Source organism: Balaenoptera physalus (assembly GCF_965194825.1).
Source record: "Balaenoptera physalus genome assembly, chromosome: 13".
In the NCBI taxonomy this organism is placed as follows: domain Eukaryota; kingdom Metazoa; phylum Chordata; class Mammalia; order Artiodactyla; family Balaenopteridae; genus Balaenoptera; species Balaenoptera physalus.
In genome coordinates this window covers 73,847,621-73,870,946 of record NC_138892.1, presented here as the reverse complement: position 1 = coordinate 73,870,946, position 23,326 = coordinate 73,847,621, and the positions used below count along the sequence as shown (strand labels likewise).

Here is a 23,326-nt window from a genome sequence, read left to right as displayed (position 1 = left end):
TAAAAATTAAATAATTTGTTAAAAATACTTCATTTAATTAGTTAAATTCGTTAAAGTTAACTTATTAAAAATCACTCTCATTGGGTAAACCAAAGGGTTTACAGGGCTTGATGTACAGTGGTAATAGGAGGAGAAAATTAATGTTATTTGCCTACTCTATCTACCAATACAAACTGAATTTAAAATGTTAGAAAAGGGGGACGTTCAAGATGGCGGAGCAGTAAGATGTGGAGATCACCTTACTCTCCACAAATACAACATAAATACATCTACATGTGGAACAACTTCTATAAAACACCTACTGAACGCTGGCAGAAGACCTCAGACTTCCCAACAGGCAAGAAACTCCCCACGTACCTGGGTAGGGCAAAAGAAAAAAGACACGACAGAGACAAAAGAATAAGGACAGGACCTGCACCTCTGGGAGGGAGCTGTGAAGAAGGAAAAGTTTCCACACACTAGGAAGCCCCTTCACTGGTGGAGACGGGCTGGCGGGAGGGAAGCTTTGGAGCCACGGAGGAGAGCACAGCAACAGGGGTGCAGAGGGCAAAGCTGAGAGATTCCCGCACAGAGGATTGGTGCCGACCAGCACTCACCAGCCTCAGAGGCTTCTCTGCTCACCCGCTGGGGTGGGTGGGGGCTGGGAACTGAGGCTCGGGCTTCGGAGGTCAGATCCCAGGGAGAGGACTGGGGTTGGCTGCGTGAACACTGCCTGAAGGGGGCTAGTGCACCACAGCTAGCCAGGAGGGAGTCTGGGAAAAACTCTGGAACTGCCTAAGAGGCAAGAGATGATTGTTTCGGGGTGCGCGAGGAAAGGGGATTCAGAGCACTGCCTAAACAAGCTCCAGAGACAGGCGCGAGCCACGGCTATCAGCGCAGACCCCAGAGACGGGCATGAGACGCTAGGGCTGCTGCTGCAGCCACCAAGAAGCCTGTGTGCAAGCACAGGTCACTATCCACACTTCCCCTCCCGGGAGCCTGTGCAGCCCACCACTGCCAGGGTCCCGTGATCCAGGGACAACTTCCCCAGGAGAACACACGGCGTACCTCAGGCTGTTACAACATCACTCTGGCCTCTGCCGCCGCAGGTTCGCCCCGCATTCCGTATCCCTCCCTCCCCCGCCTGAGTGAGCCAGAGCCACCTAATCAGCTGCTTCTTTAACCCCATCCAGACAGGATGGAACAGACGCCCTCAGGAGACCTACATGCAGAGGCGGGGCCAAATTCAAAGCTGAACCCCAGGAGCTGCGTGAACAAAGAAGAGGAAGGGAATTTTCTCCCAGCAGCCTCAGGAGCAGCGGATTAAATCTCCACAATCAACTTGATGTACCCTGCATCTCCGGAATACCTGAATAGACAACAAATCATCCCAAACTGAAGCGGTGGACTTTGGGAGCAACTATAGACTTGGGGTTTGCTTTCTGCATCTAATTTGTTTCTGGATTTATGTTTATCTTAGTTTAGTATTTAGATTTAATTATCATTGGTAGATTTGTTTATTGATTTGGTTGCACTCTTCCTTTTTTTTTTATATATAGACATATTTTTTTTTCCTTTGTCGCTTTTTGTGAGTGTGTATGTGTATGCTTCTTTGTGTGATTTTGTCTGTATAGCTTTGCTTTAACTATTTGGCCTCGGGTTTTGTCTCTCTTTTTTTTTTTTTAAGTATAGTTTTTAGCACTTGTTATCATAGGTGGATTGGTTTTTTGGTTTGGTTACTCTCTTCTTTCTTTCTTTTCTATTTTTTTATTACTTTTTAATTTTTTTATTTTTAATAATTTTTTTATTTTTTACTTTAATGACTTTCTTTCATTTATTTATTTATTTTTCATTCTTGTGTTCTTTCTTTTTCTCACACTTTTCTTCTAAGCCGTGTGGCTGACAGGGTCTTGGTGTTCCAGCCGGGTGTCAGGCCTGTGCCTCTGAGGTGGGAGAGCCGAGTTCGAGACACTGGTCCACCAGAGACCTCCCGGCTCCACATAACATCAAACGGTGAAAGCTCTCCCAGATATCTCCATCTCGACGCTAAGACCGAGCTCCACTCAACAAACAGCAAGCTACAGTGCTGGACACCCTGTGCCAAACAACTAGCAAGACAGGAACATAACCCCACTGATTAGCAGAGAGGCTGCCTAAAATCATAATAAGGTCAGAGACACCCCCAAAACACACCACTGGATGTGGACCTGCCCACCAGAAAGATAAGATCCAGCCTCATCCACCAGAACACAGGCACCAGTCCCCTCCACCAAGAAGCCTACACAACCCACTGAACCAACCTTAGACACTGGGGCTGACACCAAAAACAATGGGAAGTACGAACCTGCAACCAGCGAAAAGGAGACCCAAACACAGTAAGTTAAGCAAAATGAGAAGACACACACAAAGCAGATGAAGGAGCAAGGCAAAAACCCACCAGACTAAACAAATGAAGAGGAAATAGGCAGGCTACTGGAAAAAGAATTCAGAGTAATGATAGTAAAGATGATCCAAAATCTTGGGAATAAAATGGAGAAAATACAAGAAACGTTTAACAAGGACCTAGAAGAACTAAAGAGCAAACAAACAATAAAAATGAACAACACAAAAAATAAAATTAAAAACTGTCTAGAAGGAATCGATAGCAGAATAGCTGAGGCAGAAGAACGGATAAGTGACCTGTAAGAAAAAATAGTAGAAATAACTATCGCAGAGCAGAATAAAGAAAAAGGAATGAAAAGAATTGAGGACAGTCTCAGAGACCTCGGGGACAACATTAAACGCACCAACACTCAAATTATAGGGGTCTCAGAAGAAGAAGAGAAAAAGAAAAGGACTGAGAAAATATTTGAAGAGATTATAGTTGAAAACTTCCCTAATATGGGAAAGGAAATAGTCAATCAAGTCCAGGAAGCAAAGAGACTCCCATACAGGATAAATCCAAGGAGAAACATGCCAAGACACATATTAATCAAACTCTCAAAAATAAAATACAAAGAAAACATATTAAAAGCAGCAAGGGAAAAACAACAAATAACACACAAGGGAATCCCCATAAGGGTAACAGCTGATCTTTCAGCAGAAACTCTAAAAGCCAGAAAGGAGGGGTAGGACATATTTAAAGTGATGAAAGGGAAAAACGTACAACTAAGATTACTCTACCCAGCAAAGATCTCATTCAAATTCGACGGAGAAATTAAAACCTTTACAGACAAGCAAAACCTAAGAGAATTCAGCACCACCAAACCAGCTTTACAACAAATGCTAAAGGAATTTCTCTAGGCAGGAAACACAAAAGAAGAAAAAGACTTACAATAAAAACCCAAAACAATTAAGAAAATGGGAATAGGAACATACATATCGATAATTACCTTAAATGTAAGTGGATTAAGTGCTCCAAACAAAAGACACAGACTGGCTGAACAGATACAAAAACAAGACCTGTATATATGCTGTCTACAAGAGACCCACTTCAGACCTAGGAATACATACAGACTGAAAGTGAGGGGATGGAAAAAGATATTCCATGCAAATGGAAATCAAAAGAAAGCTGGAGTAGCAATTCTCATATCAGACAAAATGGACTTTAAAATAAAGACTATTACAAGAGACAAAGAAGGACACTACATAATGATTAAGTGATCAATCCAAGAAGAATGTATAACAATTGTAAATATTTATGCACCCAACATAGGAGCACCTCAATATATAAGGCAAATGCTAAAAGCCAAAAAAGGGGAAACTGACAGTAACACAATAATACTAGGGGACTTTAACACCCTACTTTCACTAAAGGACATATCATCCAAAATGAAAATAAATAAGGAAACACAAGCTTTAAATAATACATTAAACAAGATGGACTGAATGGATATTTATAGGACATTCCATCCAAAAACAAAAGAATACACTTTCTTCTCAAGTGCTCATAGAACATTCTCTAGGATAGATCATATCTTGGGTCACAAATCAAGCCTTGGTAAACTTAAGAAAACTGAAATCGTATCAAGTATCTTTTCCAACCACAATGCTATGAGACTAGATATCAATTATGGAAAAAAATCTGTTAAAAAAAAAAAAAACACATGGATGCTAAAAAATACACTACTAAATAACCAAGATATCACTGAAGAAATCCATGAGGAAATCAAAAAATACCTAGAAACAAATGACAATGAAAACACGACGACCCAAAACCTATGCGATGCAGCAAAAGCAGTGATAAGAGGGAAGTTTATAGCAATACAATCCTACTTCAAGAAACAAGAAGCATCTCAAATAAACAACCTAACCTTACACCTGAAGCAATTAGAGAAAGAAGAACAAAAAAACCCAAAGTTAGCAGAAGGAAAGAAATCATAAAGATCAGATCAGAAATAAATGAAAAAGAAATGAAGGAAACAATAGCAAAGATCAATAAAACAAAAATTTGGATCCATGAGAAGATAAAGAAAATTGATAAACCATTAGCCAGGCTCATCAAGAAAAAAAGGGAGAAGACTCAAATCAACAGAATTAGAAATGAAAAAGGAGAAGTAACAACTCACAATGCAGAAATGCAAAGGATCATGAGAGATTACTACAAGCAACTATATTCCAATAAAATGGACAACCTGGAAGAAATGGACAAATTCTTAGAAAAGCACAACTTTCCGAGACTGAACCAGGAAGAAATAGAAAATATGAACAGACCAATCACAAGCAATGAAATTGAAACTGTGATTAAAAATCTTCCAACAAACAAAAGCCCAGGACCAGATGGCTTCACAGGTGAATTCTACCATACACTTAGAGAAGAGCTAACACCTATCCTTCTCAAACTCTTCCAAAATATATCAGAGGGAGGAACACTGCCAAACTCATTCTACGAGGACACCATCACCCAGATGCCAAAACCAGACAAAGATGTCACAAGGAAAGAAAACTACAGGCCAAGATTCCTTATGAACATAGATGCAAAAATCATCAACAAAATACTAGCAAACAGAATCCAACAGCACTTTAAAAGGATCATACACCATGATCAAGTGGGGTTTATCCCAGGGATGCAAGGATTCTTCAATATACACAAATAAATCAATGTGATAAACCATATTAACAGATTGAAGGAGAACAACCATATGATCATCTCAATAGATGCAGAGAAAGCATTCGATAGTATTCAACACCCATTTATGATAAAAACCCTGAAGGAAGTAGGCATAGAGGGAACTTGCCTCAACATAATAAAGGCCATATATGACAAACCCACAGCCAATATGGTTCTCAATGGCGAAAAACTGAAACCATTTCCACTAAAATCAGGAACAAGACAACGATGCCCACTCTCACCACTACTATACAACATAGTTTTGGAAGTGTTAGCCACAGCAATCAGAGAAGAAAAAGAAATAAAAGGAATCCAAATCAGAAAAGAAGAAGTAAAGCTGTCACTGTTTGCAGATGACATGATACTATACATAGAAAATCCTAAAGATGCTACCAGAAAACTTCTAGAGCTAATCAATGAATTTGGTAAAGTAGTAGGATACAAAACTAATGCACAGAAATCTGTTGCCTTCCTATACACTAATGATGAAAAATCTGAAAGAGAAATTAAGGAAACACTCCCATTTATCATTGCAACAAAAATAATAAAATACCTAGGAATAAGCCTACCTAAGGGGACAAAAGACCTGTATGCAGAAAACTATAAGACACTGGTGAAAGAAATGAAAGATGATGCAAATAGATGGAGAGATATACCATGTTCTTGGATTGGAAGAATCAACATTGTGAAAATGACTAAACTACCCAAAGCAATCTACAGATTCAATGCAATCCCTATCAAACTACCAATGGCATTTTCACAGAACTAGAACAAAAAATTTCACAGTTTGTATGGAAACACAAAAGACCCTGAAGAGCCAAAGCAATCTCGAGAAAGAAAAACGGAGCTGGAGAAATCAGGCGCCCTGACTTCTGACTATACTACAAAGCTACAGTAATCAACACAGTATGGTACTGGAACAAAAACAGAAATATAGATCAATGGAACAGGATAGAAAGAGCAAAGATAAACCCACGCACATATGGTCACCTTATTTTTGATTAAGGAGGCAAGAATATACAATGGAGAAAAGACAGCCTCTTCAAAAGTGGTGCTGGGTAAACTGGACAGCTACATGTAAAACAATGAAATTAGAACACTCCGTAATACCATACACAAAAATAAACTCAAAATGGATTAAAGACGTAAATGTAAGGCCAGACACTATAAAATTCTTAGAGGAAAACATAGGCAGAACACTGTACGACATAAATCACAGCAAGATGCTTTTTGACCCAGCTCCTAGAGAAATGGAAATAAAAACGAAAATAAACAAATGGGACATAATGAAACTTAAAAGCTTTTGTACAGCAAAGGAAACCATAAACAAGAGGAAAAGACAACCCTCAAAATGGGAGAAAATATTTGCAAATGAAGCAAGTGACAAAGGATTAATCTCCAAAATTTACAAGCAGCTCATGCAGCTCAGTATCAAAAAAACAAACAACCCAATCCAAAAATGGGCAGAAGACCTAAACAGACATTTCTCCAAAGAAGATATACAGATTGCCAACAAACACATGAAAGGATGCTCAACATCACTAATCATTAGAGAAATGCAAATCAAATCTACAATGAGGTATCCCCTCACACTAGTCAGAATGGCTATCATCAAAAAATCTACAAACAATAAATGCTGGAGAGGGTGTGGAGAAAAGGGAACCCTCTTGCACTGTTGGTGGGAATGTAAATTGATATAGCCACTATGGAGAACAGCATGGAGGTTTCTTAAAAAACTAAAAATACAACTACCATGTGACCCAGCAATCCCACTACTGGGCATATGCCCTGAAAAAACCATAATTCAAAAAGAGTCATGTACCACAATGTTCACTGCAGCTCTATTTACGATAGCCAGGACATGGAAGCAACCTAAGTGTCCACTGACAGATGAATGGATAAAGACGATGTGGCACATATATACAATGGAATATTACTCAGCCATAAAAGGAAACGAAATTGAGTTATTTGTAGTGAGGTGGATGGACCCAGAGTCTGTCCTACAGAGTGAAGTAAGTCAGAAAGAGAAAAACCAATACCGTATGCTAACACACATATATGGAATCTAAAAAAAAAAAGCAAAAAAATGGTTCTGAAGGACCTAGTGGCAGGACAGGAATAAAGACGCAGACGTAGATAATGGACTTGAGGACACGGGGTTGGGGAAGGGTAAGCTGGGACGAAGTGAGAGAGTGGCATGGGCATATATACACTACCAAATGTAAAACAGATAGCTAGTGAGAAGCAGCCACATAGCACAGGCAGATCAGCTCGGTGCTTTGTGACCACCTAAAGGGGTGGGATAGGGAAGGTGGGAGGGAGACGCAAGAGGGAGGAGATATGGGGATATATGTGTATGTATAGCTGATTCACTTTGTTATAAAGCAGAAACTAACACACCATTGTAAAGCAATTATACTCCAATAAAGATGTTAAAAAAAATAAAACGATAGAAAAAATTAAGAGTAATTCCTCGATCTTTGAGAAACATTCGAGAAGATCTCTTCTGATATTTGTTAATAGGTAAGGTTCTTCAGATATCACACGACATGGTTATTAATACTGTGATTCTAGAGCCCATCAATGGAACTTTCCTTTTATCACTAAAAAGTCCCAACATTCAAGAGTGGTTCATGTGCCTTCCCCTTTGAGATGGAGAAAATTGGGTTTTCTTCAGAATATTCCTCTAACCTTCTCCACACCTTAGGTAACCTTTAAAGGGCACAACAACTTGCCTTTTCTCAAGGAAAAAAATCCAGACCAGAGTTTTATTTACAAACCAGACTGTCACTTGTGTTGAATGATGGGTTTAGTGTTAAGTTGGAAATGAACTACCCTAAAGCAGCAACTCAAGAACTATATTCCTTTTGAAATGTACTTTGTTGGGTTTTCTCCTCCTATTTGTATTAAATACAGAAAAACCTCACAATGTGTAGGAGTAAAAAAGAAAAATTTGACACAATCAAAACTCCTTTAGCATGGATTTTTTTAATGAAATATGGATTTAAGTACATCGTAGCAAGAAAGCAGAAGGATGAACCATGAAGTACTACCTATCAACTTCCTAAGACAATCTGGATTTTCAATACAAATTAGTGAAAATGGCTTGAAAGGCTACAGGTAATGTGAAAAGTACTTCCTTCTCCTGTGATTTGCTGAGTGGAAAATCTTCTCTATGCCATTCTTTATCTCTTTGTCTAAGAACTATTCTAATTCTGCTTATGATTTTAAAAATTCTCTGGGGTTTAGAAAATCCAAAGCAACCTTTATTTAAAGCCATGTTGAATTAAATAGAGGTTCTTTTAAATAAGTCATGATGCCTAAAAAAGTAAGTTTAACTAAAATCTGAGGAACTTCCCTGGTGGTCCAGTGATAAAGAATTCACCTTCCAATGTAGGGGATGCAGATTCAATCCCTGGTTGGGGAACTAAGATCCCACATGCCACGGGGCAACTAAGCCTAAGCACCATACCTACTGAGCTCGGGCACCTTAATGAGAGAGCCTGCATGCCGCAAACTACAGAGCCCATGCGCTCTGGAGCCCACATGCCACAACTAGAGAAGAGAAAACCCGCACACCACAACTAGAGAGAAGCCCACACGCTGCAATGAAGATCCCGTGTGCCACAACTAATACCGGACACAGCCATCAAAATTAAAAAAAAAAAAAAAAAAGACATATATATTGTTTTAATAATCCTTCAGCTTACAGCTTGTTAACACAAGGATAGAAAATTAAAGCAGCTTTTTACTTGACCTTTTATCTTAATCTACCCTTTACCATAGGAGATATGTATAACAACCTCACACATTGACAATTTGGGCAATTTTGTGGCAACCTCAAGAATATTAGATATAGATATGTTTTCTTGGCCTACATGTGGAAAATTGGTTGTCATCTTGCTGAGAAACAATTTGTTAATATCTATTTCAAGTTCACCCAGTAAATAGCATACATGCAATTATTTTGGGTCAGAAAGCACTGTACTATCACACGAAGAAAACATAAGCAAAACTACCAGAAATATTAGGAAAAATGACACTTTGCTCTAAGTGCAGCAGATGTCACCTGTAATGAGCATTCCACTGCAATGTCACTAGGCTGGAATTAGATTTCTAAAGAAACTTTTGGAAGGATTTCTATCAAAATCGATGATATATATCTACCCTTTCTGACCTCTCTGCAGAACATGATTTGTTGAAATGACCACAGACAATATCAGTTCACAGGAAAAGAAACTGACTTATGAGGATATGAGTCTTGATGACCTAATTGTAAAATTACTGGAGGAAAAAAAGAGAGATGCAGCTGTTCTTTCCTGTACACCATAGATGTGACCCCCAAAGAGCTAGAGGTAAATCAAACCAGGTTTTAAAAAACAAACTCACAGGAGGGTCTTGAATAAATTTTCTACCCTACAACATTCTTCCTTTCCAGGCTAGAGATTAAACTACCCAACAAAGGGAAAACAAAGAGCCAACATTCTCCCAGATTACTGAATTGATTTGTTGATACAATTAAACAATGCAAATCTTCTTGATGTAAATGTTTCTGCAAAGATTATAAACTGCATAGGTAACCCTGAATGCACTACAGTAGTGACTAGCAACCAGTAGACCTGGATCTAATTTCAGTTTAAAGCTTTAGTTAGTGCCTCTAGGCTGCTACTTCTCACATATACCTAAATATTAAGATTTTAGTGCCCAAAGGGTAGGGCCAGCTTTCTCAGTGATAGTTTTACATGAAATAAATCAATTTTGGAAGTATCTGTGATTTAGGTGACTTAGGTAATATTAACTGTAAAATATATATATATAAATAGATAGGACACACAAAAAAGCTTTTTCCTTAAAAGAAAGTCCATATACAGTTTTAAATTCCTGAGAATGACCATGTGCTGTAAACAGATGAACAGATTTGCAGGAGGCTGCCCCTGCCACCCGAGGTCTGGACTCAGTCTCCCCCTTGCGTGGCTCCCTTTATCAATCTGTTGTTGCACTGAAGTTGCCCTGACAGCTCCAAGCTCCCAAAACACTTTCCGTGGTCTTTTTGTAATGGTTCTAACATCAACATCTGCATATTTCTCTAGGGAGAAAAAGCTTTCTTTGTTTACATTTTCCCTCCAATGATCCTGCCTTAATCCCCCACTGCAGAGCCCAGAAGGGAGTGGCAGAGATGGTGCCTTATTTCATACTTTCCCTGAGCCCTGCCTAAGGGGTTCTTCTGCTAAGCATGTCAGCAACGGCCTTCACTCTCCTTTGACACCACTCTAGATAAATACCTGTTCTCTGGTGCTGGATAAGAAATTGAAAAAGTTAAGAAAAAAAATGTTTTTTATTATGTGTGGTGATGGATATTAAGTAAACTTATTGTGGTGATCATTTCACAGTATGTACATATATCAAATCATTATGTTGTACACCTGAAACTAATATAAAGTTATATGTCAATTATACCTCCATTTAAAAAAAAAAAAAAATGAAGAGATCTTGTCCATAATGGTGGAGTAGGAAGACCCTAAGCTCACCTCATCTCACGGGCACACCAAAATTACAACCATTTACAGAGCACCTATTGATGAGAAAGACCAGAACCTACCAGAAAAAAAAATATTATACAACTAAAGATATAAAGAAGAAACCACAATGAGATGGATAGGAGAGGCAGAGGTATAGTCAAGACCCACACCTCCAGGTGGGCAACCCACAAATGGGAGGATAATTACAATTGCAGAGGGTCCTTCACTGGGAAAACAAGCCCCCAGAATATTTGGCTTTGAAGGCCAGTAGGACTTACATTCAGGACAGCCAGAGGGCTGTGGAATGTAGAGACTCAACTCTTAAAGGGCACACACACCACATGCTCAGAGACCTAAGGCAGAAACAGTAATTTTAAAGGACCCTGGGTCAGATGCAGGCTGATCTTGGAGACTCTCCAGAAGAAGTAGGAGGCAACTGGAACTCACCCTGGGGACACAGACACTGGCAGTATCCATTTTGGGGAGCTTGTTCTACCACATGGACAGTGGTGCTAGCAAGCCCTCCCTCTAGCTTATCAGCCTAGGGACCTGGCCCTGCCCACTAGGCTATAAGCACCTATACTGGGACGCCTCAGGCCAAGCAACTAGCCTGGAGGGGAAACAGCCCCCCAAAAGCAGGAAAGCTGCCTTAAGATCCCTTGAGCCCACAGCCACCCCTGGACATGGCCGTGTCCACCAGAGGGCCTAGGACCGAGGACCACACATCAGTGCACAGACACTAGACTTGGGACCCTCAGGGCTATCAGCTGACTTTTCACTGCAAACCCTGCAGGCCAGAAGGGAGTGTCACAACATATTTAAAGTGATGAAAGGGAAAAACCTATATCAAAGATTACCTACCCAGGAAGGCTTTCATTCAGATTTGATGGAGAGATCAAAAGGTTTACAGATAAGCAAAAGCTAAAAGAGTTCAGCACCACCATAACTCCTTTACGAGAAATGTTCAAGGAACTTCTCTAAGCAAAAAAGAAAAGGCCACAACTAGAAACATGAAAATTACTAAAAGAAAAAGCTCATTGGTAAAGGCAAAAATACAGTAAAGGTAGTAAATCAACCATGTACAAAGTCAGTAAAAAGGTTAAAAGGCAAAAGTAGTAAAATCATCTGTATCTGCAATAAGTAGTTAAGGAATACACAAAACAAAAATATGTAAAATACGACGTCAAAAAAAGTAATCCTGGGAAAGGGGAATAAAATGCAGGATTATTAAATAGCATTTGAAATTAAGAGATCAGCAGCTTAAAATAATCATATATATATATGAATACATATATTGGTATAAATATACCTCATGGTAACCACAAACCAGAAACCTATAATAGATACAAACAAAAAAGAGAAAGGAATCAAAGCATAACACTAAAGACAGTCACCAAATAACAAGGGCATAGAACAAAAGAAGAGGAAATAAACAAAAAATAACTACAAAACTACCCCAAAACAATTTTTAAATGGCAGTAAGTACATACCTAACAATAATTACTTTAAATGTAAATAGACTACACGCTCCCATGAAAGGACATAGAGTGGCTGAATGGATACAAAAACAAACCCATATATATGCTATCTACAGTGGACTCACTTCAGATCTAAGACACACACAGACTGAAGTGAGGGGATGGAAAAAGAAATCAAAGGAGAAAAAAAAAAAATACCTGGAGACAAATGAAAACAAAACACAATAATCCAAAATCTATAGGATGTAGGAGAAGCAGTTCTAAGAAGGAAGTTTATAGTGATACAAGCCAACCTCAGGAAATGAGAAAAATCTCAAATGAATAACCTAACCTTACCCCTAAGGAACTAGAAAAAGAACAAACAAAACCCAAAGTTAGTAGAAGGAAAGAAATCAAAGACCAGAGTAGAAATAAATAAAATAGGAACTAAAAAAACAATAGAAGAGATCACTGAGATGAAGAGCCAGTTCTTTAAAAAGATAAACAAAATTGATAAACCTTAAGCCGGACTGACCAACAAAAAAAGAGAGAGGACCCAAATCGATTAAATCAGAAATGTAAAAAGGAATACTTACAACCGACACCACAGAAGTACAAAGGATCATATGAACAATTATATGCCAATAAAATGAATAATCTAGAAGAAATGGACAAACTCCTAGAAATGTACAATCTCCCAAAACTGAACCAGAAAGAAATAGAAAATATGAACAGACTGATTACCAGTAATGAAATTGAATCAATAATCAAAACTCTCAACAAATAAATGTCCAGAAACAGATGGTTTCACAAGTGAATTCTATCAAACATCTAGAGAAGAGTTAACATGTATCCTTCTTGAACTATTCCTAAAAATTGCAGAGGAAGGAATGCTTCCAAACTCATTCTACGAGGCCAGCATCACCCTGATACCAAAAACAGACAGAAATATCAAAAACAAGAAAAACAATTACAGGCCATTATCACTGATGAACATAGATGGAAAAATCCTCAACAAAATAACAGCAAACCAAATTCAGCAATACATTAAAAGAATCATACACCATGATCAAGTGGGATTTATCCCAGAGATGGCTCAATACCCACAAATCAATTAATGTGATAAACCACATTAACAAAATGAAGAATAAAAATCATATGATTATCTCAATAGATGCAGAAAAATCTTTTGATAAAATTCAACATCTGTTTATGATAAAAACTCTCCACAACGTGGGTACAGAGAGAACATACCTCAACATAATAAAACCAAATATGAAAAACCCACAGCTAACATCATACTCAGCAGTGAAATTTGAAAGGATTCCTATAAGATCAGGAAGAAGACAAGAATACCCTCTCTCACCACTTTTATTCAGCATAGAATTGGAAGTCCCAGCCACAGCAGACAAGAAAAAGAAATAAAAGGAATCCAAATTTGAAAGGAAGAAGTAAAACTGTCACTGTTTGCAGATGACATGGTACTATACGTAGAAAATCTTAAAGCTGCCGCTGAAAAAGCACTAGAGCTCATCAATTAATACAGTAAAGTTGCAGGATACAAATTTAATATATAGAAATATGTTGCATTTCTATACACTAAAAATGAAATATCAGAAAGAGAAATGTTTTAAAAATCCCATTTACCATCACATCCAAAATTATAAAATACCTAGGGAATAAATTTAACTACGGAAATAAAATAACTGTACTCAGAAAACTATAAAACGCTGTGAAAGAAATGGAAGAGGACACAAACTGATGCAAAGATATACCATGTTGATGGATAGGAAGAATTAATATTGTTAAAATGACCATACTACCCAAGACAGTCTACAGAGTCAATGCAATCCCTATCAAACTACTAGTGGCATACTTCACAGAAATAAAACAAGTAATTTTAAAATTTGTATGGAAACACGAAGACCCTGAAAAGCCACAACAATCTTGAGAAAAATAACAGAGCTGGAGGTATCATGCTTCCTGACTTCAGACTATACTACAAAGTCATCAAAACAGTATGGTACTGGCCCAAAAACCGACACATAGATCAATGGAACAGAATAGAGTGAAATAAACTCACACATTTATGGTCAGTCAATCTATGACACAGGAGGCAAGAATACACAATGCGGAAAAGACAGTCTCTTCAATAAATGGTGCTGGGAAAACCGGACAGCTACATGTAAAAGAATAAAATTAGAACATTTTCTCACACCATATACAAAAATAAACTCAAAATGGATTAAAGACTTAAATGTAAGACTGGAAACCATAAGACTTCTAAAAGAAAGCATAGAACACTCTTTGACATAAATCAAAGCAATGTTTTTTGGATCTGTCACCTTAGGCAATTGGGACCTATTTAAAAGCTTTTGCACAGCAAAGGAAACCATCGAAAAAATGAAAAGACAACACACAGAATGAGAGAAAATATTTGCAAATGATATGACCCATAAGGGATTAATATCCAAAAATATAAATAGCTCATACAACTCAATATCAAAAAACAACCCAATTAAAACATGGGTCAAAGACATGAATAGACGCTTTTCCAAAGAAGACACAGAGATGACCAACAGGCACATGAAAAGATGCTCAACATCACTAATCATCAGAAAAATGGAAAGCAAAACCACAATGAGGTATCACCTCTCACCTATCAGAATGGCTATCATCAAAAAGACCACAAAAAAAAAAAAAAAAAGACCACAAATAACAAATGTTGGCGAAGATGTGGAAAAAAAGGGAACACTTCTACACTGTTGGTGGGAATGTAAATTGGTGCAGCCACTGTGGAAAACAGTATGGAGGTTCCTTAAAAATCTAAAAATAGAACTACCATATGATCCAGCAATTTCACTTCCGGATATTTACCCGAAGAAAACCAAAACACTAATTCAAAAAGATAAATGCACCCCTGTGTTCACTGTAGCATTATTAACAATAGCCTAGACTTGGAAGCAGCCTAAGTGCGCATGTACATACAAGTCATGACTCTATTCCACATCTATGCAACATGAAATAAACCAGTAAGATAAACCATAAGAGATAAGCAACAAAATGTTAGAAATGGTATATTATTTTGTACTCAAATGTGCTTTTAATTCTTAAAGTAGTAATTGTGTCTCTACTAATTCCAAGCTTTGGCTTGGCAACCTGGGATAAATAAAGATGTATAGTTAGTTATTACTGAAATGTCTTTAAACTCTGGTACATGTACATGTATATATATAATCAAAATGTTCCAAGAAAATTAATCTGGTAACTTAACGATACATATAATTTTGCATTTGCTGTTCCCTCTGCCTGGAACAGTCTTCCCTTTAGTTCTCTACATTGCTGATTCTTTATCACCATTCAAACTCACCTCTTCAGAGAAGCGTTTCCTAATCATCCCACCTAAAGTAGCCCCTCTTCAGTCCCTCTATAAATATGTTATTATCCTGTTTGTTTCCTTCAAAGCAATTACCACAATTTGTAGTTATCTGGTAATTATTTACTCTTTTATTTATCAGTTGTGTGCCTCTTCCCAGTGGGCCAGAACCTTGTCTATCTACTTACTGCCACATCCCCACATTTATTGGTGTCACTCAATAAATGAAAGACTCTTGTACAGTATTTAGAATTTTTATTTTATTATTTTTAATTTTTTTTATTTTTGGCTGTGTCGGGTCTTAGTTGCACGCAGGATCTTCATTGCAGCATGTGGGCTTCTCTCTAGTTGTGGCGCACGGCCTCCAGAGCGCATGGGCTCTGTAGTTTGCAGCACATGGGGGGCTCTCTAGTTGAGGCGCATGGGCTCAGTAGTTGTGTCACGCGGGCTTAGTTGCCCTGCGGCATGTGGGATCTTAGTTCCCTGACCAGGGATCAAACCTGTGTCCCATGCATTGAAAGGCGTATTCTTTACCACTGGACCACCTGGGAAGTCCCAGTATTTAGAAATTTTAAAACAGGCATTTCTCACAGGCTTTTAAAACTAAAAAATCAGACTGTGGAGCTGTTATAATCTGGTTCTCTTTTCTTACAAACCTAATAGAAAACTGAGGTTCAGTGCTCCCCCCAAAATCCTTTTAGGATTACAAGTTTGGAATGGAGCCAGGACAAGTCTTTCATTTTCCTGTCTCCCAGTTCCGAGAGCTTTCCCAACCAAGCTGTCGTTTCTTCCAGTCTCACTTTATTAGTCCTACAGGATGTATAAACAGTGTTGAATACAAATGAAAATTGTTTGCTTCTTTTCCCATAAACTGCCTTTTTTCCCCTATAGTGGAGAAATCACATGCTAAAGAGGTCGACTTTTATGTCATGTGCAGAAGAAGAGATGAAATCCCATTATAACCCAATCCTGTTCCACAGCATGGCCTATAAGCCTCACTTCTCCTGCAGACCTGGTCAGAGAAGCCACCATATTCACTACATAAAGTCATAAAGTCTGTTTTGAAACAGGAAGCAAATAAGTCCCATATACACTGACATTTCACACATCAAAAAAATTAATACATAGTTCAGCAGCTATGCCTATTTTCCTCAAAGAGGTCAAATTTAAACTCAAGTGACCAAGGAAAAAAATCCTACAAATAGAGGAGGGTCACATAACCAAGTACCATAATAGTCACAAGTCACAAATCCACTGGAAACTCTGAGAGAAGGACATCGTTCACTGATCTGGAATCAGACCTATTTGGCTCACAGGTAGCAGGTAACTAAGCCACCATGTCTGATGATAAAACATTTCTGCCAAAAGGAAAGTTGGTCATATTAAACAACTATTTTCTACCCTCCTGGAATAGCTGAGTATTTTATGGTGCCTAGGACAAGGTTCGTCCCTCCAAGCAACTGCCCTCCACTACTCAGAGTTCCTGGGCTTGATGTCATGGCTCAAAATTCACCTCATCAGAATCCATGGACAGATTAACACAGGTCACTCTCTAACCCTCCAACACAATGGCTGACTGTTCTCTGAGCCAGAACATTTTTGTTATTTCAAAATTAGCTGTTTCTTAATGTGTAATTGTCCATCTAGCCTATCTTTTCAAATGTAAAGTGACTGAGGGCAGGACCTTCTGGTTTGTAACACAAGTCCTAGCACTACTCTCTATTTTCCAACTGACCTGACATGAAAACGATGCAATAAAATTCATACTGTGCAGAATATGTTTTACTGTGGTCAAATTTATCAGTCACAAAAATGAAGTCCCAAATTACTGGTGCTTGTGTAACCCTGGCAAAACTGTCTGTGTGCATTCATGCCATAATGCTATTAATTCTTTACCTTTATAAAAGAACATAAGATTAGTTTTAAAATTAAGCAAGATGACAGTACTCAAATAATACAAATCCAGAAATGGAAAAATTATTAATCCTATTAGTTACAAAGTTTACAATATTTACCCAAGCATAAGACAAATTAGGATTCAGTGGATAATATTATGGTGTTAAGATTTGTGGCACTTTGTCTTTGAAGTGATATCTGCCTTTAATTTTTCTATCAATGTGTAATGCATAACAAATAAATTTTATGTATATAATTTAAAAAAAAAGATTTGTGCCAAATGTGCATATAAAGCAATATGAGAAAATAGGTAAATAGCTAACTATTTTATCTATATCCAATAGGTATAGGTAAAATAGTGCCCTACTTAGTTCCCAAAGACGTCTAATAAAAACTAAAGCAGACACAGATAACTGTAATCCTATCTACCTCGTTTCTAAAAACCCATTTGGTTACACATTCCAAATAGTCATGAGACTCAAACAGCGTGCGTCGTCAACAACTGCATGGCTAGACCAGTCAGACAACTTTTTAAGTAGTCAAAGTGAAGCTACATGTTCAATGCTTTGTAGTAAAGTCAGTGGTATCCCTACTCCTAAACAAGAGGTGTTTTTTATTAAGTTGTTGTTTCTATCCTTAACATAAATTAATAAAAACTTATGTTCTGAGTAGTATTTAATATAACCTAATACTCTGAAAAGATTTCCACTCACACATTATTAGCACATGGGTTTCAAGTATACTGATTACATGCAATTACATTACATTACTGATTACAATATGAAACAACCTCGTATTTCGTTCAAGCAGCTGCTGAGAGGAATTTAGACAGAAGCATGAAAGAAGTTATTTGTAATTTAAATAGACACTTAAAAGTGTATTTTAAAAATTAACACAATCTTGAACTCACTAAGTGAATTAATTTTGTTAAAGCAAAATTCTCTTTAATACTTGCACTAATGTGCAGAGTATCGGAAATGCTGACAATGCCAGGCACATGGTATATACTCAGAAACTTTTTGCTAAAAATGACTTTCACCTAGAGTGGGCTCACAATTATCTAGGGGCTTTGGTCTGAGCAAGGAGGTAATAAGATCACACTGTGTATGTAAATATCATGTACTGTGTATATGTAAGTCAAACCATGTGTGGCTACCACAGTGACCAGTTTCTGCAGAGTGTTCATTCTACTGCTTCTTCAGCTCTACCAAAAGATACTAAGAGTGAGTGAACAGACCTTCCAAGACTTGTGTATGACATATATCAATAAAGCGTTGTGTGTGTTTTTGGCATTTTCTCAGGTGTGAAAAATAATTTGACTAATATAAGTAAGCATCTCCATTGAACAACCAATTAATGTAGAGGCAGAAGGAAGGTTGAGAGAAAATGAAACAATTTTGGGAAATGTGAATCCAGCAGGGAATCGTAAAATGTCTACCTTTTCCCATCATTCCCATCTGGCAAATTGCTTACCCAAGTCAGACTGTCAAGATTACAGATCTTGCCTGAGAATTTTTAAATCCCTACATGATTTATTCTCTGAAAATAAATTCACCAACATAAATTAACCAGAACCATGCTTTTTTGTTTTCTGACATGGTTAAATTGTGATTAGACAATTAAACATTTTAATGAGAACAGGGAAATGCAAAATTATTCCATAAATAGTATATGAAGGTATTCTTAATCTTTATAAAAATTAGTATGGAAATTAATGTAACACATGTAAACAAGGTATTTAATTTTACTAAAGTGATTTATTTTGACAATAGTTCAAACTGAATTTTTATTTAATATAGAAGGTCAATAATACATACTTATCTTTATATATTAAATATTTATATGTAAAATATACATATACTCAAAAAATGTCCCCACACTCAAAATGACAACTATGTCAATTATATCTGACTTAAAAGAAATTACAAAAATAAAAATAGTAATTATTTGAGGACAGTGGCATTATGGCAGTGTTTTCTTCATTCTTTTATAACATTATTATATTGCTTTTAATATTAAAATATATTTATTTTGGTTTAGTTATACATATTAAACCACTTCATCATTTAGAGACATTAAATAATACTAAAAGAATATAATTTATAAGTAAAACTATTATGTAGTTTTAAAATTCATATATGTATAAAATCCACATACCTGAGCCAACCTCTTTTTCCTCTTCTTCAATGTTGTTTTTGATGCTATCATACTCCTCATCAATGGTCTGGTTACCACGCATCTGAGATAAAATTCTACGGGCCTTTTGAGTCTGTCCTTTCTGAATAAGCCATCGAGGGCTTTCAGGTAAAAAGAGAAAGCCAAAAAACTGTATAACTGCTGGAATTGCTGCAAGTCCCAGCATGTACCTGCAATAAGAAATCAATACATTGTTGTAAAATGTGGTCTTATTAGCATTGAGTATGAATAAAAGGTTTGTGTTCACCACATTAGGAATAACATATAATGGTAAAAATTAGAATGATTTTCTTTTCATCGTATGTGCATGTGTGTGTCACCAGAAAAGATATTTTTATACTGTAGTGAAAAATTGAAAAATGAGAAAAATCTGATTCTTCTTTATCTCTCCCACAAATTACAATGAAAAAGAATGGACAAAAGTCACGATCATTTTGGATAGGCATTCTGAACCAAACACAACATGCAAAACACCAAAATCACCATTTCTATCTAATACTAATATAATATAATTCTGTAATTTACAATATAAAAATGGGGTTAAGACAATACTCTCTGATATCTGTTTAAAAGATATATTTTTCATTAAAATAAATGCTCAGATTTATTTCTTTACAGTATTTCTTCTCTGTAAATGATTAGTTATGATTTCATTTTGCCATCAAGCATCATTTTTTTTTAGACAAAAAAGCCCTTTACTTAACAAAAAAAGGGGGGGTGGAGGGTGAGTTAGGAAAGCACATAGCAGCCGATAGCAGAAAAAAGATGAAGTCAGATGCTAATAATCATTATTAAAATGACTAGAAATATGAAAAAGCTGCTAATGTTTTAAGTTGTCATCTTCTTCAAATGTCTATTCTTAATGACTGGCAAAATTCTAAATAACAAATAAGCATAGCACTTTAAATCTACCAGAGAAATAACAAAAATAGCAATATGAGTATATCAATATCAAAGATCTCTCCAAATTATTCTGACCACTGGACTAATCTCCTAATACCTCTAGGCCTCAATCTATTTAAACTGAGTTAGATTACATAAACTTCAAGGTCTCTTTAAATTGGTGGCTTCTATGAATCTAGGACACCTGGATGTTTTCTATTGATCCAAGTTCCCAGAATATTTTCCATGGTAGATTTATGGTGGTAGAGCTCAGAAGGCCAGTCCTGATTACATAACAACCTATACTCACTGGTATTCATAAATCAACGAGAATTCACCTGACTCAATACACTTTTCAAAGCTGTTCTAACTTTTAAGCCATGCTAAACCTAAAGTATAGCAGTCCTGAAGACACATATCTTGTGAATAAGTCTATTATTTTCCAGGCAATTTCATTTTACTTCCAAAAAGAGTAGAAAAACAAAACACAATTGCTACATGGGTGTTAAGAGTACCTCCTACCCAAACAGTAGCTATAAATACACTCAGAAAAATTAAGATTTAGAAAGTGAACAAAGTGTTTATGAATGACTAAAGGAATCACTTGGCCTACAATATTAAAGGAAATCTTATTAGACATGTTTTATACTTTAATCCATGAGTACTGATAATTACACCAATACTTAATCACTCCTTCCTCTGCTCACCTAGAAAACATTTTTAACCTCTATTTATGTCATTATACCTTGTATTATAATAAATTACTTACCTATTTCACTTGATTGCATATTTAACTTTATATTCAACATAGCACCTTATAAAGTATCTTGCACAGTAGGCATTTAGTAAATTTTTTTTGTTTTATGAAATGATACAAAAACAGCTATATATATCGAAACTGTCTATATAAACTAAACAGAAAACTGTTTCGCACTCATATAGTAACATTTTATGCAGCAACTCTACTGGATCATTTAGCTCTGCAAAGTTACTTACACAGAAATTCTTTCCAATGAAACTATTTGTTACTCTAGATATAACCAGAACTTTTCTTCTGTTTGTTACTCTAGATATGACCAGACCTTTTCTTCTGAAGACTCATCTGATGAGAACTAGAGAGATCAGCTCACACAAATGAATATTTCTGGCCTCTTTCCCTTAAGATGTTAACTTGTATAACCAAATCTTAACGTGTGTTTTAATGCTATAAATGAATGAAATTTCTATTCAGTGTGTTCTCTCTTAAAAAATTTAAGAAAAAAGGTTATCCTACATTGCCAATTATTCAAAAGAAAAGCAATAAAAAGGTAGAAACCAAATATATTGGATTAGGAAATAAATAAGAAAAGTACTAAAGATGAAAGCCTTTACTTTTCATTTCTCTATACCTTTTTTGATCTTTCCTTCTGTCTTCCAAACCCCCTTAGTGATGAATTAAGATTAAAGGGGTGCACTGACTACTTCAAAGAAGCACTGAAATGAATATAGAAACTGAATCATTTTTAGACCCGAAGATGCTCACATAATACTTTGCACTTTACTACTATTTAATCCCAGAACATAATATTTTTTAAAAATTAAAAGAAAAAAGAAAAGAAGGGAAGAAAAGGGAAAATACAAAAAGAAAAATGCAAAGATACATATTAGCCTGTTTTTTTAAGTGAGCTGTAGAAGACAGAATACTTTAGCCCTCCAGCCTTCTGAAATCTCTAAGTCCCAAGAGTCTAGGTCTGACATTTACAATTCAATGCCTTAATACTAGGGTAGGAAAAAGGAACTCACACTCTATTGCCAAACTTTAAGGATATTAAAGCCTGTTTTCAGAGACTAGTCAAGATCAAACATGTTTTATACATTTACATCCTAAGATTTCTAAAAGTAAAACAAAGGAGCTTATTTTACTATATTTTAATTATCTTTCATGATAAAAATATTTTGATAGAAATAAATTACCATGGCTTTGTAGAGACCAAATACACAAGAGATCAGGTAACTGTGGTTTATGATGGAGAGAGGGTAGGAGCAGACGTGGGTCATACTTCACCTCTGGACATATTAACCACAAAACCCTGATCAGGTTACATAACATTTTAATGCACAGATGACAGTGTCCATTTCATTGAGCTGTTGGGAGAATTAAGTGAGATCATTCTTTCGGTACCTAAGCACAAAGAGAAAGCTCAGCAAAAAATGTTTTTACCTCCCTGACCTTCTCCCCTCTCAACTAATTAAATGCAACTTTTCTATCCCAGCTATATCATCCACCCAAACTTTTAGTAGGCAGCAGTAACCAGTTTCTTTCTTGAGGAAAAACTGTTCCTCCAATGATATGCATACTGGAGAATAAGAAGAATAAATAAGAGTTTGCTTTGCTGTGATACTGATGAAAATTTTAACATGAGACTAAGAGAGGAGGAACTCTATAGGCTAGTTAAGGCACGATTACAGACTTACCAAGAGTCCTGTAAATCCAAGGAAACCAGGAACCAGATGAATGACAAGAGTACACTGACAAACCAGGCAGGCAATCCCCAAACAGACAAGCAGCCCCCTATTGACATGGGGGATCTCATAATTATAAGCCAAATCAAGGGTTCTAAACCCTGGCTGCACATTAGAATCACCCAGGAGACTTTTAAAACACACCAGTGTCCAGGGCCCACCTACCCTGGGGATTTTGACTAATTGCTCTGGGCTTCAAGCTCAGGGAATTCTATTTTCTTAAAAGCTCCCCAGGTGCCATCAAGGCTGAGAACCACTGATCTAAGTGTTTTAAAAATCCAGGGGGTGAAAGTGAACAATAAGCACCCAAGGTCCACCTTAGAGCAAACGCCATTTACCTTCTGGAGGCCAGAGAGCACATCAAGCTGACAGAAGGGGAAAGGAGGTTGACTCAATCAAAAATGCCAAGCCTTCATGAGTTCTAAAAATT

At 36.8% G+C, this 23,326-nt stretch overlaps 1 protein-coding gene and 1 long non-coding RNA gene across 4 annotated transcripts in view; one reads left to right on the top strand and one right to left on the bottom strand.

The window, feature by feature from the left end:
* The window catches only part of LOC309640502, an 875,392-nt gene that overhangs the window by 671,491 nt on the left and 180,575 nt on the right, over positions 1-23,326 (top strand). The window lies entirely within an intron of this gene.
* SLC2A13 (solute carrier family 2 member 13) overlaps positions 1-23,326 on the bottom strand; it is a 447,444-nt gene that overhangs the window by 328,731 nt on the left and 95,387 nt on the right. For all 3 annotated transcript variants that reach the window (XM_082419252.1, XM_082419253.1, XM_082419251.1), the window contains exon 3: positions 19,474-19,682. In XM_082419252.1, coding sequence (XP_082275378.1) covers positions 19,474-19,682 — 209 coding nt within the window. The remainder of the gene's footprint in view (positions 1-19,473; positions 19,683-23,326) is intronic.